The 16,858-nt window shown below is 43.8% G+C and overlaps 1 protein-coding gene across 8 annotated transcripts in view; it reads left to right on the top strand.

Moving 5' to 3' along the window:
• Positions 1 to 528: 528 nt before the first annotated feature.
• LOC123102900 (SAGA-associated factor 29 homolog A) overlaps positions 529 to 16,858 on the top strand; it is a 47,858-nt gene continuing 31,528 nt past the window's right edge. For 3 of the 8 annotated variants that reach the window (XR_006449463.1, XR_006449464.1, XR_006449465.1), the window contains exons 1-5: positions 534 to 874; positions 9,116 to 9,209; positions 11,303 to 11,379; positions 11,468 to 11,580; positions 14,913 to 14,995. Coding sequence is in view for 4 of the 8 variants with exons in the window: in XM_044524359.1 (XP_044380294.1) it covers positions 715 to 874; positions 9,116 to 9,209; positions 11,303 to 11,379; positions 11,468 to 11,580; positions 14,913 to 14,995 (527 nt within the window). In the remaining 4 variants the exon portion in view is untranslated. Of the gene's footprint in view, positions 875 to 9,115; positions 9,210 to 11,302; positions 11,380 to 11,467; positions 11,581 to 14,912; positions 14,996 to 16,858 lie in introns of all 8 variants that reach the window. The other 5 variants (XR_006449466.1, XM_044524359.1, XM_044524361.1 and 2 more) reach the window with 5 other exon arrangements.

The following is a 16,858-nucleotide window of genomic DNA, read 5'->3' as shown; positions in this document are numbered from 1 at the left end:
GGGTGAGGGACGGTGAGCATAGGCGGCGGAGGCGGCAGCGAGTTTTCTATTGAGACACATGGGATCGAGAATGAGAGGGCTGGGGGAGATCATGCCTAGGACGTGGGTCGCGGAGATGAGAGCATGGGCTGGTTTTCCGGTTTCCTCGTCCTCGTGCATGCGGATGGACCGATTTTTTTTGGGTTTCCTTGTCCTCGTGCGTGTGGGATGGACTGATTTTTTTACTGCGCTTGATTGAGGGGTGGGACCATGGAATCGAACGAGGCGGGGATGGAACGAGGTTGAACCATCACGACATTCGATCGCCTTTAATAGTAGAGATAAGTACCTCTCCACCGGAATAGCTGGGTTGGATGGAACTAACCCACTCTAATTCTTTCTATTTAGATACTTGTGGGTTATTTGAGTCTCCAACTAACTTAAACTAACAGGGCAAGTCCCGTGAATGCTCTCTAACACGCCAAAATGGAATGGAACTGACAACCATTAATTGCCTTGCCTCTCGCGGCAACGGTGTCAAACCCGGCATCAATCATGAAGCGACCGCATTAATTGTCTTGCCTCTCGCTGGAAACGACCCCCACTTCCCCGTTCTCCTCTCCGCTCCTCTCCTCTCCTGCCGCACTCCACGGCTGCACGCCTGCACACGTACAAGAGAACCCCAAGCGTCAGGCCCCAAGTCGACTGGGCTCTCCCATCGGATCCAAGCCGAATATGTCGTCGTCGGTCGGAGGTGGAGGGGGAGGCGGCGCGGCTTTGGCCGGAGGGGACGTCGCTGGCCTTCTGGACAAGGCCAAGGAGCTGGACCAGCTGCGGAAGGAGCAGGACGATGTGTCCACCGAGATCAATAAGATCCACAAGAAGATCATCTCCTGTAAGCAATTTGCTCGAGGCCCGTCTCCCTTTTCCATGCTGTCATTTGTCTGGTTGTCATTTAGGTCGATTCGATACGGATTTTGAGCTCCTTCGTATTAGTTACTTACATTAGGGAATTTTGGTGGTATGTTCGACATGCTTAGCTGCTTGATTGCATTTTATTTGTCGTGCATGTGAGTGCCAGATTTGTGCACGAAGGGCTCTTGTCTTCACTCTGGGATGTTGGAAATGTTTTCTTTTGGCTTTGTGTATCAGATATTCAGATACGTTGTCGTTTTCCCTTTCTTCACTGATATATTTATGCCTTCATTGATTTGTTATGCTCCACTGCCTGGCGAGGGCTTTCTTGTTGGTGTGAACTATGTGTCAACAGAAGTAAAAGTTACTCCATGACAATTCTTCTCAACACGTCCCGAAGAGCAACATTAGATGCCATAGAGGTGGGCAAAGGGGTGGTTTCCAGGAAGGGGGAGCAAGATAAATTCGAAGAGTTATTTAAAAACACCATGCGTTAAGTTATCTAGCTTAACTCTATGCTATTCATTAACATAAACATAAAAGTATAGTTAACAATCCTGTGTTGGCATTTTGTAAGATACTAAAATCTGTAATATAAGCACTAATTGCTGATGAAATGCTGATTAACAGTTGATTAATTGCTGATAAAAGTATTAATTGAGTAGTATCATAGCACACAAAAAGATGTTGTGGCACTATAATTAATGACGAAAGAGGTGATAGTACATAAAATGAGAACATTTAATGCTAAATAAATCTTGTATACTCCCTCCTTTCCGGTTTATTAGTCTCATCTCATTTTCTTGGTTTTTCCGGTTTATTAGGCTCATCTCATTTTCTCTTACCTCATTTATTGCTATGCCATGTCGTCAATATGCCTAGTTGACATTGCATTAGGATGTTTATACTACCCTATGATAGCCCATGATTAGTAACCTTGTATGATGTGATTCAGTAGTTCTGTGAAAAAAAAATGTGACGGAAAAGAAGAGTTCTAAATTAGTAGTTTTCTTGGCATGGCCTTACAAAAGTATTCATGTAAGAAAAGAACAGAAAATCAGGTATTTAAAGTTGCTTGTTCTGTACCGGAAAACAATCAGCAAATATTCGTGTAATTTCCCTGCTAGTCTCTAATATGGAATTCAATAATCAGTTTGCCCCTTACTGTCTCACTTACTAAGGCATCTAGGTCCATCTTGTTGGTTTACTTGGTCAATTGCTTATCCCTTCAACCTCCCAATCCATTCCACTTGTAACTGAATTTGCAACTAGCTTGTTTGTAGTATCCTGATAAGGGTCAAACCAATGAATGAAATGCACCATTTTTGAAAAATGATCAACTACCACAAAACAAGCAATAAATGTGGTCATTTGAAAAGTTGCAACATTTGAAGCATCATAGCTCTTATTGCAAGGAATGAAATGCGCCATTTTGGAAAAATGATCACCTACTGCTTCTACTTGATCATCATAGACCAACAAATCCATTTGAGAGTCGTCTTTCTTTGATGGCAGTGTCCTTTCTTCACGCTCACCATCTTTGCAGAGCTTAACAAGATAATTCACGCCAACAACCAGAGCCAACAAGCCTCGCTTAGAAGCTCTTTCTTCATCTAAGCTTTTAATAACAAAGATAGGCCTTTCCATGTTTAGTTCTAGGTAACCCAAGCACAGAGTCTATACTAACATCTTCCCAAGGTGCATGTGGAATAGGCAAAGTTATATAAAGACCATGGGAAAGAGCTTTTGACTTAGATTTCCGACATGTGATGCAACGATGGACAAAGCGCCCAACGTCTCGAAACATCCTTTGTCAAAAGAAGTTGTTGGAGAGCGTGGCATAGGTCTTGTCACATCCAAAATGTCCCATGAGTCCACCGCCATGTGATTCTTGCAAAAGTAGTAAACATAAAGAACTTTCGGGAAAACAGAGTTTGTTAGCACGCATAAGATATGCATCACATATAGTATGCTCCCACCAAGTGCCATCTTGGCAGTGAGCAAAAGGCTTAGCAAAAACTTTGATGTGATCAAATCCAATGACATTACGCTCAAGCTTTGAAGCAACATGTATTTGCGGGGAAGAGCATTCGCCACAACATCATCTTTACCCTTCTTGTACATGATGACATAAGGAAAATATTATATGTATTCACTCCATTTAGCATGTTGACGGTTTAGTTTGGCTTGGCTCTTAAGGTTCTTAAGCGGTTCATGATCGGAATGGATAACAAATTCCTTAAGGCGCAAGTACTGATGCCAAACTTGCAAGACTCAAAATATGCAATTCTTTATCATAGATGGGGTAATTCAATTGAGTGCCAACCCCCCCCCCCCCCCTAAAAGTAAGCTAGGATGATGCTCTTGCATAAGCACACCCTCTATGTCGGTACCTAGTGTCACACTCAATCTCAAAAGTGTTTACGAAATTCGGCAAAACAGGCAATGAGGCATGACCGCATGAGTTAAGCGGTTCTTAAGTTCAAGAAAAGCTTTATCTTGTGAAGGACCCCATGTAAAAGGCACACCCTTCTTGGAAAGAGCATGTAATGCTGAAGCAATGATGCTGAAGTCCTTAACAAAGTGACAATAAAATCCAGTCAAACCAAGGAAACTACGCACTTGAGTCAAATTGGTTGGCTGTGGCCAAGTTTTAAGGCCTGTTCGGACTCACTCCCACTCCACAGCTCCGCTCCGGAGCGGAGTGGCATGCAACTATAATCTACGGAGTGGCCAGAAGGGCGCTCCGTCCGCTCCGCTCCGTGGCGGGGGAGTGGAGGCTTTCCGAACAGGGTCTTAGTTGCATCAGTTTCGGACTCATCTACTTCAATACCATGGGGAGACACAACAAAGCCCAAGAAAATGAGTTTTCAGTGCAGAATGTGCAATTTTCAAGATTAGCATAAAGTTCCCATTTCTTAGCACTTGAAGAACTTGGTTGGCATGCTTGGGGTGATCATCAATATAATATCAAGATGTCATTAAAGTACACAACCACAAATTTGCCAATGATTTGCCTAAGAACATGATTCATCAAGCGCATGAAAGTATTGGGTGCATTAGACAATCCAAATGGCATAACAACTTAACAAATTATTCATAAAGCCCAAATTTGGTTTTGAAAGCAGTTTTCCATTCATCTCCCACTTGCATATGTATTTGGCGATAACCACTTTTCAAATCAAAGTTGGAGAAGATAGTGGCACCATTAAGTTCATCTAGTATATCATCTAAGCAAGGTATGGGGTGTCTATAGCGAACGATGGTGTTATTAGTAGCACGGCAATCAACACACATTTCGCCAAGTTCCACCTTTCTTTGGCAGCATGATAACGGGAACGCCACAAGGGCTCAAGCTACCGTGAACTTTCTCATTGTCAAGTAGCTCTTGTACACGCCGTTGTATTTCCTTGGTCTCTTTGGGGTTGACTTGGTATTAAGTCAATCCGGTGCTTGATGCCGCATAGTGGAGGAAGTCCCGGTGGTGTGCCTGGAGGGAAACTCAAATTCCGCCAAAACATGCGACATGGAGCTGGGAAGAGCTTGTGAGGTATTAGTCAAAATGACTTCATCTTTGTAGAAGAGCACAAAGTGAAGCTTGGACGGGTTCTCACGCACTTCCCTCAAATCAGATTTGGTGGCTACGAAGACAATGTCCTTCTTGACACTCATCATGGACACACTCATTTTTGGCTTGTGGCGCTCACTCTCTGTTTGATCTCTTACTAGACTCACCATGATCACCCAAAGGTCTTGGCGATGCTTGTGTCTTTTCGGCGATGAATTGGTTTGGGGCGGACCACATATTCCTTTTTCTTCCACTTGTAGCTATGGTGATTGGTGCGTCCATTGTGGATGACGCCACAGTCAAATTGCCACGGGAGTCCCAAGAGAAGGTGCCAAACGGTCATGGACGTCGATCTTGAATGGTACTTCAACAATGTGCTCGACGGTGCTAGTGCCGATGTCACTAAGCCATTGGAACTTGTAGGGTCGAGGATGGCACTTGTACTTGAGGTGCAACTCGGAGCAAAGTTTTTCACTAGCCAAGTTGTAACAACTAACAACTACCACCATCAATGATCATTTTGATCGATCTTCCATTGATTCCGACTCTTTTGTCAAAAAGGTAGCATCGTTGGTCGGCATTATCTTGTTGTTGAACAATCAAGATCATGAAGAGACAACAAGAGCGGGGCTCGCATCATTGTCACAAAGGACTTGATCATCTTCTTGATTTACGTGCTAATGACGAGCAACGTGTTGCGAAGATTCCATTTCTCCTTCACTCATAGATTTATACTCTCCATCTTCATTGATCACCATAGTGTGTTTGGAGGGGCACGTGAATGACTTGTGGCCGTGGCCCTTGCATGTGAAGTACTCAATCTTGCTTGTGTTGTCGGTTGAGTCCCTTGAGTCATTTGCACTTGGTGAAGCTTTAGGCTTGGAGGATCTTGGAGGTAGATGGCTTAATGTAGTCGCCAGTGCCTTGGAGCTTGAAGGACCACCACTAGAGGGTGTAGCCCATGGGTATGGCACCACACTTTAGGTAGCTTGATGATTGGCAGTAAAGTTCATTGAAGGGCAGGAGGAGTGCTTGGAGTACTTGATGTCATCGTGGACTTATCGCTCTGCCTTCATTGCTTGGTGAACCAATTCGAGCAAGTTGCTGTAGGGTTGAAAATCCGCAGTTCTCTTGATGGGATGGTGTCCATTGAGGAAACGCGCCATCGTTTGCTCATTGGGTTCCTTGACATTAGCTTGGATCATTGCAATCTCCTTGTAGTACTCTTCGACGGTCTTGGTCCCTTGCTTGAGAACTTGGAGCTTCTTGAAGAGGATGCGAGTATAGTGTGTGGGCACGAATCTCGCTCTCATGACTTGCTTCATTGCATTCCAAGTGTCAATGGGGGTTTCTCTTTGTTCTTGGCGAAGGTCTTGAACTTGTTCCCACCATAGGAGTGCATACTCGTCGAACTTGAGGGAGGCTATGGCAATCTTCTTTGTCTCGTTGAAGTTGTGGACTTGGAAGATCTTGCCCACCTTAAGGGCCCAAGAGATGTCGTCTTCGGGGTCGATGCCTCCGAAGAACTTAGGCATTGTGAACTTTAGTTTGCCAAAGTGATCTTTGCCTTCTTGAAGGTTGCAAGGCTGATGTTGTTTGCATTCTTCTCCTTCTTGAAGGTTGCGAGGATATAAGAAGTCCTGGTTGCCTGCATGATACACTTTGTCTGTGCGATTGCGATCAGCTTGCAACTTCATGCGATTTTGCGTTCAGTCAAGTGTTGACGTAGGAGGGTGTGTGCGCTGCTCTTTGTTGTAGTGTTCCTTCCAAAGATGCAACACTAGATGCCGAGGAGGGGGGGGGGTGCATAGCTCCAAATTTACAATTGCCGCCATAAAGGGCACAAAAGGGAATCAACTGAGAGCGGTGGGAAAAGATGCATTGTACCAAAACTCAATAGGGGGGAGCCAAGTGCGCAATTTTTTTAGCTAAGTCACGCACTACGCAGCGGAAAGACATATCGAGCCATTGGTTCATCCTAGGTCAGCCCATCTGTTTGCGGGTGGAGTGCCGTTGAGTAGAGAAGCTATGTGAGCGTCATAGAGATCTTTCCAGACACAGCTGGTGAACACCTTGTCATGACCGGTAACGATTGATTGGCTCATTCCATGTAGATTGACAACATTGTCTAAGAACACTACCGAAACTTTGGTAGCAGTGGGTGGATGGCAAAGCGATACAAAATGAGCGTACTTTGAATAGCAATCGACCTTGGCGAGAATGATGTTGTAGCCTTCAGACAATGGAGCCCCTCGACGAAGTCCATGCTGATGTCTTGCCACACAACTTTGGCTATGGGCAGCGGCTAAAGAAGGCCAACCGACTTTTGAGTTGTTGTGCCTGGCGTGGCGTGTTGGCATATTGCACATTGTTGAACGTGGATTTCCACTTGTCATTTCATGTTGGACTAATTAAAAACATTCTTCAGATGCTGATAGGGGCAACCATGCTTGAGTGATCTCCAACCACATTGGAACGAAAAGAGTGGATCCATTTGATTTGGAGTGCCGAATTCTCCCCAATCCATAGCTGGTTGTGTTGATAGATCTTGCGCGGTTTGAAACCATGGTCTTCAGACAATTGCAAGGTGGGTGGCTGGGTCAATAGCATAGGAATTCAGTACCTCTTGAAGCCACAAAGGGCAACATTCAGAAATGGCTTGCAGACATAAAAAGGTGGCCAGTGTGGGACAAACCATCCGCAACATGATTTTCCTTTCACTTGCGGTAAATAATTTTAAACTGGAATCCCATGAGCCTCGTCATGGCCATGTCCTAAAGATCAGAAAGGAGAGTTTGTTCCTCCAAATAGCTGAGGCCGTGGTGGTCAGTGCGAATCACGAACTCAGCTTGCTGAAGATAGGGCCGCCACTTCTTGACGGCAAGGAGGAACTCCTTGTAAATTGACGGGTGTTGGCGCTGGGCTCAACACCTTGCTAGGAAAGCAATCGGATGATGCTTTTGGATAAAGACCAATCCAGCGCCAGTGTCGTGCATTTGTTTCCACAATGAACTGCTACTGGAAGTACGAGAGGGTGAGGATGGGGAACTGGCCATCGCTGTTTTGAGCTGATTGAAGGCAGATTGAGCAAGGTATGTCCAAGTTCTTGTGGAGCGAAGTGAGGGAGGGGCTTGGTGATGAGATCGTAGTGCCTCATGAAGTTGTGGCAATATTTTTTCTTACACCCATGCTGACATCATCAACATTAGTCGCCAACTTTGAAAAGTCAATATGATTTATTACATAAACCATTAATCCGTTTAGTGATCCGTCTTAATTGTAGGGTCCGTATTACAAGATCTCATGTTGTTTTTTATATTTGAGGTTTTTTGCCGTCATTGCTAGTTGATAGGTTATAGTACCGTGGTTGCCATATTATAGGCGAACAATCAAGAACACCAAAATGTTGGTTGGATAAGTTACACGAATCGATGTTACAAATATAGGACAATATATAACTTAACTGCGCGATTAATCCTTGCTCAAGGCATTTCGATATGAATAAGCCCTATTCAATCCAATTAAACGGGATATTTATGATTAACTTTAGCCCCATGGGGTAGACAGCCAAAAAAATTGGGCACTTGGCCCCTAGGGTTGGGGGATTGGGGCGTGCTCCTTGCCTTCCCCTCGTATTTCCTTGGCCACCAGCCAGTTCCTCTACTATGGAAAGGCCGACTAGGAGCCGTGGGGGTGGCCGTCGGGGAGCAACGAGCCTTCAAATCGGCTGCGGCGACCTGTGAGATGGCAGTGACCACGAGCGAGCGGGTGATGGGCAAGAGCAATGACAAGAAGGCTAGCAAAGGGCAGCAACGTACAAGGAGCAGCGGCTGGTCAGCAGAAAGCTGGCGGCAGCGAAATGCCCATCCTGGGGAAGCCAGCTTTGAGGTGGTCCAACACGGACTTGAGGCAAAGCAGCATGGGGGAGCAGCTGGAGCGACAACTTAAGGGGGCTTTGTACATGGCGGAATGAAGCGAATTGTGAGATTGGAGTAGCAGTAAATCGGGTCAAGGCGGTGGAAAGTGACAAATCGGCCAAGAGATTGATTTCGAGAGACCGAGAACTTCGATCAAGAGAGGAGAGGAGAACAAGACCGAGAACTTTGATTGAAAAGCGGGGGATGAGTTGCGGCATCCGGTGGGAAGAAAATAAAATTAAAAGTTTAAAACCCTAAACTTGGGGTTCTAAAACCATGTTAGGAAATATTTGACTTGTATTCCCATGGGGCCGTAGGCCAGTATATATACACGTACAGGTGCAGCAAACATCCTGAAAGCCCCTTATACAATGGGGAAAATACAAAGGCTCTACGACGCTTTAATATAACTCTAACAATGATTAAGTATATGTTGTTGCATCAGACAGATAACACTTGTAAGAGTCTGTCGTATCTGGTTGGACTTTTTTAGCACTGTGCTCGAGTTGGTTTCGAGATTGTATGGGTTTCAGCTCTAGTCTACCCCAACTTGTCTGGGACTAAAGGCTTAGTTGTTATTGTTTTTGTTGTTATAGAGAGCCAGCCGATTAAATGGCCAATATGTGTACCACTAGTTGCGCCATTCTGATGATCGAATTCTTTTATATTGTTATCATTACTTTCTATTGAAGCTGTGAGTATGGAAATCTTAACATTGTTTCACTTTGTTTTCTAGCCCCAGAGATGGTGGATAAATCAGTTGATGCCATGATGGCTAGGCTTCGTGGTTTTTATGTACAAGCAAGAGAACTCTCTGAGAGTGAAGTCAGGTAACATTTGAAACTTCTAGTCAGCGAGGTATTTTCTTCATGCAAAAAAATTAAAAATTAGTCAGTTGAGGATCTCCATGTTAAATTAAGGTTCCAAAAATAAATAGTTGGAAGGCATCCATTTCTTAACTTCAAAGTGCCGCATTGCCCATTTTCATCGCTTGTTTAAGTTTGAACTTCGGGAAGTCTGTTTTATGTGGGTTAGTTTGGATGACTGTAGTACTAGATTATCTATTGAAGTACTTCCCAACTATAAAATGCAAGTGACTTGTCTGCAATATTGTGAGGACATGCTGTTCAGTTGACTTATGCAATGTTGTTGAAACCACCTATATTAAAATATGCAATTCAGTTGACTTATGCCTTCTGTGTGAGGTGAAGAGTGCTTAATCAGGGTGTTAGGTATGCGGAATTTGAATTGGTAGACTTAAATACTCTTTTGTTTTATCAAGTTCTGCACAATATAGCCAAACCCCTTTTATTTGTTAGGAAGTATTAGTATTGGTCTAGGAGTCATTATTAGGCTAATTGTCCTTCCTTATACCCCCAAGTCTTGTGTAATACCCCTCCCCCTCCCCCCCTTGGGCCTTGCAATACAATCAAGTTGCTTCCATAACATTATTTAGAAAATGGAAGCTTTTTGTAACATCTATGTAGTCTCGGGCACAATATAAGTTGTCGCTCTATTTTAATGCTCATGGAGACAGAATATATAAAGCTTCGCTCAAACTCCAGGCGTTTCTGTAACATCTATGTAGTCTTAGGCACAATATAAATTGTCGCTCTATTTTGAATACTGGTGGATATCAAGTCGAGGCAAATTATACAAAGTTTCACCCAAACTTCAGGCATTTTCAATTAGAATGCGACTAGGGGTCGATGCCCTCGCGATGGACATGAAGCGCGACGCCCAAGTGGCCCAGCTGCGCCATGGTCACGTGGACTGTGCCTCATGAAGTAACGGATGACAATGCAATCCATGGCGTCCATCGTGTCGCACACAATGACTATAATTCGAATGTTTGGCAAATATATTCTTGTTTTAATTAATACCATCCTAGTTAGGAACAGAATGTTTTACCATGGAGCCAACTCAGGACATCATAACGTTTCATTTCACTTGAATGTTTTACCTTGGAGCAAAATGTGAGCATAATCCGAGTACCCCTGAACCAAGCTCTTTGAGTCGATTTTTGAATCGGCTCCCTTCACCTAGCTTCCCCTCCACACCACTGTCTTTGTCCCCTCGTCCTCTTGCTGCGCTATGCGCTTCTCGCGTCTCAGTCTCACTTGCCCCTTCTCTGACAATTTTTTTCTCTCCTCCATGCGTGTCTATCTCGTGCTTCCCCTCCCTGTACTGGATCGTTCTCTCGGGCGCTCAAATTTTGCTGCAAGTAGACGATCTTGCGGGAGATGCTACCTCGGGGGCGGGTTGGAAAAGGATGATCTAGGCTGGCAGAGCGAGTTGGCCATGCGTGGACTTGTGGCTACGGAATGATGAGTGTCAATAAGATCTGTGCCACATATGAGTTGGGGGCTATGAAAATGAAGAATGACGGTTTGGGGTGTCAAGACCGCTCCCGGGAGCAGTTAAGAATTTGAGCAGCAGCAACATCTGCAAGAAACATGCTCTTTTTTTTCCCGCAAAAAAAAGTTGCACAGTCCAAAGGGGACAAACATATATTATATGAAGGTGCAGGTAGGAGATTGATCAAGAGGAGAACGATCTGAAGAAATCGATCAAGAGGGAGGAGACCGAACGAAAAAAAAGTATCTAAACCTGGGCTCATGATACCATGTTATGCGTTTATTGTGGCTAGTCCGGTTAACACAGTGGCGATTCGGAGCAGGGATGGGGTGGATGGAAAGGGTGTGCATGTCCTTCTCCATCATTATGGGGGTCCTAAACTAAACTTTCCAGTGCAATCAATGACTACTTTGCTTGAATTGTGTAGGGGTATGACATGGATCACAAGTTGGATCTTCATTTTCTCCACATTTCCATGCCTGCTCGTTGCTACGTGTATACCTTATTATTTGAAAACTGCATCATTCAGCAGTGATCAATTAATTCATAATCCTTCATACTGCAGTGCTTCATCTGCTTTGGTTGGACTATTAGATGGTTTGTTGCAATCTGGAGTTTCAGCTGCACCAAGAAAAAAGATAGGTAAGCACTAGAATTAAGACTTTGCAAGTTAAGTTCAGAGGTTTTAAATGTGAAACACAAAATACCATAGACACTTTCTACATCGCAGAAATCAGTGAACAGAAAAAGAAGAGGATGAAGTCTGATACAGATACAACACGATTTTCCTCTGCATCTATGAGGAGCCAACTTGACCAAGCTGCAAACCTTAAAGGAGAGCAGGTTTCATTTCCAGCTGAATTTCGAAATATCAGTTAGTCTTTGTATTTCATGTACTTGTGGGTACATGGTACTTCGATGGCAAAGCTTTTTTCTTTCCATGTTAGAGAGGATATGAACCTTACTATATTCTTATATAGTTTCATGGGATTGCTTGCACTTGTTGAAGGTGCCAATTTTTCAGCAGTGTCAACATCCAAAATGTCCAGCATGACAGTCCGGTTGTTGAATTTGGATTTGTTCTTACAATCTTTTGCATAATTTATGCCTTTTTTAATATTCACGAGTGCTTTTAGGGGATTTGTCATTGTCGATTTCCAAAGATTTATAATTTCTATTACGTAAAAATATTTATTTAAAATTCGTAAAGGCCTCCTTTCCCCGAATGAAGTCATGCACGTTTTTTGTTTTTGGAGTTTCGAGTCGACAACTAATTTAACTGCATTGACAACTAATCATATTTGCGCACACGTTACATTTAATTCTATCTTGGTGGTTGTTTGGATAACTAGCATTTGGAACAAGTTTTAGCAAAATCAGTTTTAAGAGGATTTTTAGGGAAAAAACAGTTTAAGTTGTTGGTTTGTAGAGTGCTTTGTTTGGGCTTAAAAACTTCAAATATGGTACTAGTTTGGGTGAGACTAGTATTGAATGGATTTTCATCTCACAACCGAATGTCCACGAGCTCCTACTCGGCCTCCTGTTCCCCGAGGTCGTGCTCGGCCTCCTGTTCCCGAGCTCGTACTTGGCCTCCTGTTCCTGAGCTCATACTCGGCCTCCTGTTCCACGAGCTCGTACTTAGCCTTCTGTTCTTTGAAGCTCATATTCGGCCTCCTATTCTATACATCATCTTCTTTTTAGAAGCTTTGATGCACGTACTTGATCTCCTGTTCCACGAGCTGCAGCGTTGATGGTGTGGTCACCAAAGGGCATAGGTCTGGTCGATGAGCCTACATCACCTCGCCGTCACAGGAGCCGGCCTTGATTATCGGCGCCACGGCAGATGTCGTGGAAGGGTTGTGTGCTGGTGAGAAGCTTGAGAAGCAGCACGCTGAGGCTGTACGCGTCGATGTCCCTCTTCTTGGTGAGCACGCCGAAGCCCAGCACAACATGTGGCAGGCGGACGACCGCTGAGAACCCAGCATGCGTGGAGCCGAAGTCTTAGAGCCTTGGCGCCCATGGCCGCGTCGAGCAACACGTTGGAAGCCTTGACGTCGTCGTTCACCACCTGGGCAGAGACGCTCGGTGCTCGGGTGCACCTTGATGACCGCAGTTCTGAAGCCACCCTAGCCGACCATGGCCGATGTGAATCCCGCCTCATGGCCTCCATCTGCGCCCGCGACTGCTGCATGGCGTCCTTGCCGCCAAAGCCAGGCTGCTGGACAATGGCGTCGTCGTCACCTCAGCCAGGAAGCCAGTTTTTGCCAAAAAAAAAAATGACTATTTGTCAATTCTCCAAAAACGCAGAATTATGCGTACATGCAAAACTGATTTTAGTAATCCATGGATTGGTTACGTTGTGCAAATAGAGTTTACGTCAAAATCGGCTTAAATGGGTTGCCTACAAACACGGCATCCAAAGCATATGTGCCTTTGTATTTTCTTGTTTACCTACACGGACATAATAGGTACGATACAAAGAAACACAATCAGTTCTAATTCTGGTCTTCTGGATAATGGACTTCCTTTATTTATTTCTCAGTTTCTGTTGATTTAATCATTGCTGTTATAATTGTAGACCTCTAGATAGACATGAAGGACAAACGTGCAAGTTATAGCATTAATCTATAATACCATGATACCTTGTTAACTTTGATTGTTTTGTTTAAAACTATGTATGCTTACTTATGTGCTTGTCTAACAGATTTTCACCCACATATGATCGTATTATCAAATAATTAAGGTGCATATGTTTTCAGTGTCTTTAGTCTAAATAAAGTGCACCAAATTTAATTTTGCTTCTAGTAATATCATGGCTCGCTTGTTCAGTAATAAGTGATGGATTCAGCAGACACTATGCATGTGTATGAGTTAAAAAGTGCTGACCACTCATCCTTGCTAGGATTTTGTGTTGCACCTCTTGTTCTGGGTCATCGATAGACTTAAATGTAAATATATTTCTTACTGTCCAGGAAGACAATAAAAACACATTTGATTGACGAAAATTTGGATTGATAAAGAAGACTATTTCAACTGGAAAATAGCCATAGGTCTGCGATTCCCAGATAGTTTTTGTTATTCGAAATAATGGCTTATGTGGCCCAGGCTTGTACTGAGATTACTTTCCTACTTATACTTGATTGTATTTTGCTGGACTGGAGTTATTGAACTGCACAATTCTTGAACTTGGATCATATTCTAGCAATTGTATTCCTTAAGCCCTCTGTATTATAAAAACATAACCTGTTTGTAGAAAAGCAATACGGTGAAACGGCTGTGGTGGGTTTCTGTTCGACGCGAATTGCTTGGTACAATGGCTTCATGCAATACTGTCCATTATGCAACCAGGTTTCTAGCAGTGCAGAATATGGACTTTAGCAAATGAAATACTAGTGTATTAGATCCAGTTATTCAAACAAACAATGGTTTCAATTTTTCTGTAAAAATGGACATACATTACTCAGCAACGGTAGCTTCATGGTGTGGTAAATCAAAGTTTATTAGCATGCTTAAGAAAGAACATGAAGTGACAAACGGAGCATTACTGTTCGCTCTTGTTGGTACGTTTAGGTTGTAAATTTGTGACATTGTTGTGTCGTAAAATACTAAGTTATTTAATTCACCATAGTATAGCACATACTTCTACATACACATTCATATAGCAGGTTGATCATTAGAGATTGCAAAGAAATACTTCAAACGGGAGTTATTGAATAAAATTGTTAGAAGCTGCACTCTCATACCAAGGTCCATGGAAGATTTGGTATATGTTGGTGATATTACATCAGTTAGTCATCAAACCGTTGTACTGACAACATCTATATGAATTATTTAACCATACTCTGTTTTTTCTCGCACATGTTAATACAACTCCCTAGAAAAATCTTTTAATGAGTACTTCTACTCAAGGTTTTTTAAGAGCTAGGCGCTGAGTGAGTGTTTTGCCTCCGCCTTGCCCTTTTCTGACCAAAGCGGAGCGGAGCTTAAGCACAATTAGGTGGATGTTAAGCGCTAGGCATTAATCTTAAGCGCGCGCCTAGTTTTTCAGTGCTTGTAATTGTAGTGGACGATTATGCTTGAGTTTGAGAACTTAGCTCTTCATTTATTGTTCACGTTAGTCCTTCACATATTTGTGTAGTTATTTAATGTTGGACATTTGTGCTCTGTCATTTCAGGTTGCAGCTAGGGTAAAATCGGATGATGAAAAAGACGAGTGGTTTGTGGTGAAGGTCATACATTTCGATAAGGAAACAAAAGAGTATGTATATGTTTTATTTCCTTCTGTCTATTCTGCAAATTATTTTTTGTGATATAATAGCTGCTATGCAGAAAATAGCTTATGTTGAATTGAGTGAGTGTTAGGCAATACTAGTTAATTGTTGTTGGGGCTGTCTTATTAGTTACTGTTACTTGAAGAGGAGTCCTGATGCCGTGAACCTTTTTATTTTTTTAAATACCGAGGTAGACAAAACACCAATAAATAACAAGTCGAAGGTTTTAAATTACTGGGGCACGATTCCACAATTGAATACAAACAGGGGAACAAACAGAGTAGTTGATGCATTGTCCAGAATACAATGTAAAATACACACTTCGATAGCCTGCTCTGCTAAACCTGCTTGGTTTCTGAAGTTGTGACCAGTTACAAAAATGATCTCAAGTGAAAGGACCTACTAGTGCAATTAACTACTACTACTCGTACTGTTCTTAATTACACTTTACAGCAAGGTGTACTCAGGTACAAAAACAGAATTGTTATCGGAACAGACACACCTCTCAGAACTAAACCAGTGTCTGCCGCCTGTGGGTGCCACCTGACCTTCCGGGAGGGCGTCGGGGGCTACCCTTCCTCTCGCCTCGTTGTGTACCGGGGGAAACCCTTGGCAGCAGCGTCGTCATCGTCGCGATCCTTCTTGGAGGTGTTGATAGGTGCCGGCGCTTCGGAGTCTTGGTAGAAGATCCCGGTGGGGGCAACGATCGCGAGGCTTCTTCGTTCTTGTTGATCCGCCGTTGTCGGCATTTGTTTCTTTTGCTCTTTCTCTATCTTTTCTTTTGGGCGTGACTGTGCTGCTTCCGCCCCAGCACCTATCCCTGTATGGTTCGGTTGGTTGCTTTGTATACAAAGCGGGGGGAAACCCTTTTTCAGCAAACCAGTGTCTGCTTTGCATAATTCTGAGCTTGTGGCCATTCTGTATCCCAGGCCTAATAATACAGTTCAAAAAAGCGCTAGGCGTTAATTGTGCGTTTTGCCACCGCCTTGCACTTTTCTGACCAAAGCGCATGCTTATGCGCAATTATGCGCGGATTAAGCGCAGTTATGCGCCTTTGCTATCGCCTAGAGCCTAGGCGCACTTAAGCGCTCGCTTAGGCACGCCTTTTTTAACTATGCCTAATATATAAAGGCACCACAGGGTGGCCAATAGACTAGACGGTAGGCTAGGCAAGAGATCATGAGGGGATGGTCCGGACACCCGTGGCAGGGGTGGTCGAACCGGCCGTGGTGGGTGGTTGGAGATGCTGTCTGATGGCCCTGTTGGGCTTGTTGCGGACTGTACTATGATGATTTAGCGCATGGGGAGGAGCGTCCATAGTCATGCTCTGAGGATGTAACCATGCCAGTGAACCTCGTTAATAAACCTTTGTGTGATTGCTTGTCCTTGTATGATCGACGTGCGCCTTGGATTATTTGATTGGGGCCATTAAAGCTATTGACAATATACGACGAGGTTTTCTATGGAGAGGAAGGATGCTAAGAGTGGGCATTGTCTGGTCGCTTGGACTAGGTCCTGTCGCCCTCTTGAGCTTGGAGGTTTTGGTATCTCTACTCTTTAGTACCTGGGTTGGGCCCTCAGTATGATAAGTCTTGTTACAAAAAAACGGACCTCTGCAAGCTGTGGTCGGCCTTCCTCATTCATGTTGCTCAATCTGTGCGAGCTTTTTTTTTCTATGCGGTAGTTTCCGAGGTCGAAAGTGGAGAACAACACTTCTCGATGGATAGATGGATACACAGGCAAAGAATGCTGACTTGCTCCACATTTGTTTCCTCATGCAACTTCTTTATTTGATCCATGCCTGGAAGTTCAGCCTCAAAAGAAGTCACGAGACATGCATGGACGACTCA

Source organism: Triticum aestivum, chromosome 5A (assembly GCF_018294505.1).
Source record: "Triticum aestivum cultivar Chinese Spring chromosome 5A, IWGSC CS RefSeq v2.1, whole genome shotgun sequence".
In the NCBI taxonomy this organism is placed as follows: domain Eukaryota; kingdom Viridiplantae; phylum Streptophyta; class Magnoliopsida; order Poales; family Poaceae; genus Triticum; species Triticum aestivum.
The sequence above is the reverse complement of the archived record's forward strand: the minus strand, read 5'-3'. Positions and strand labels throughout refer to the sequence as shown.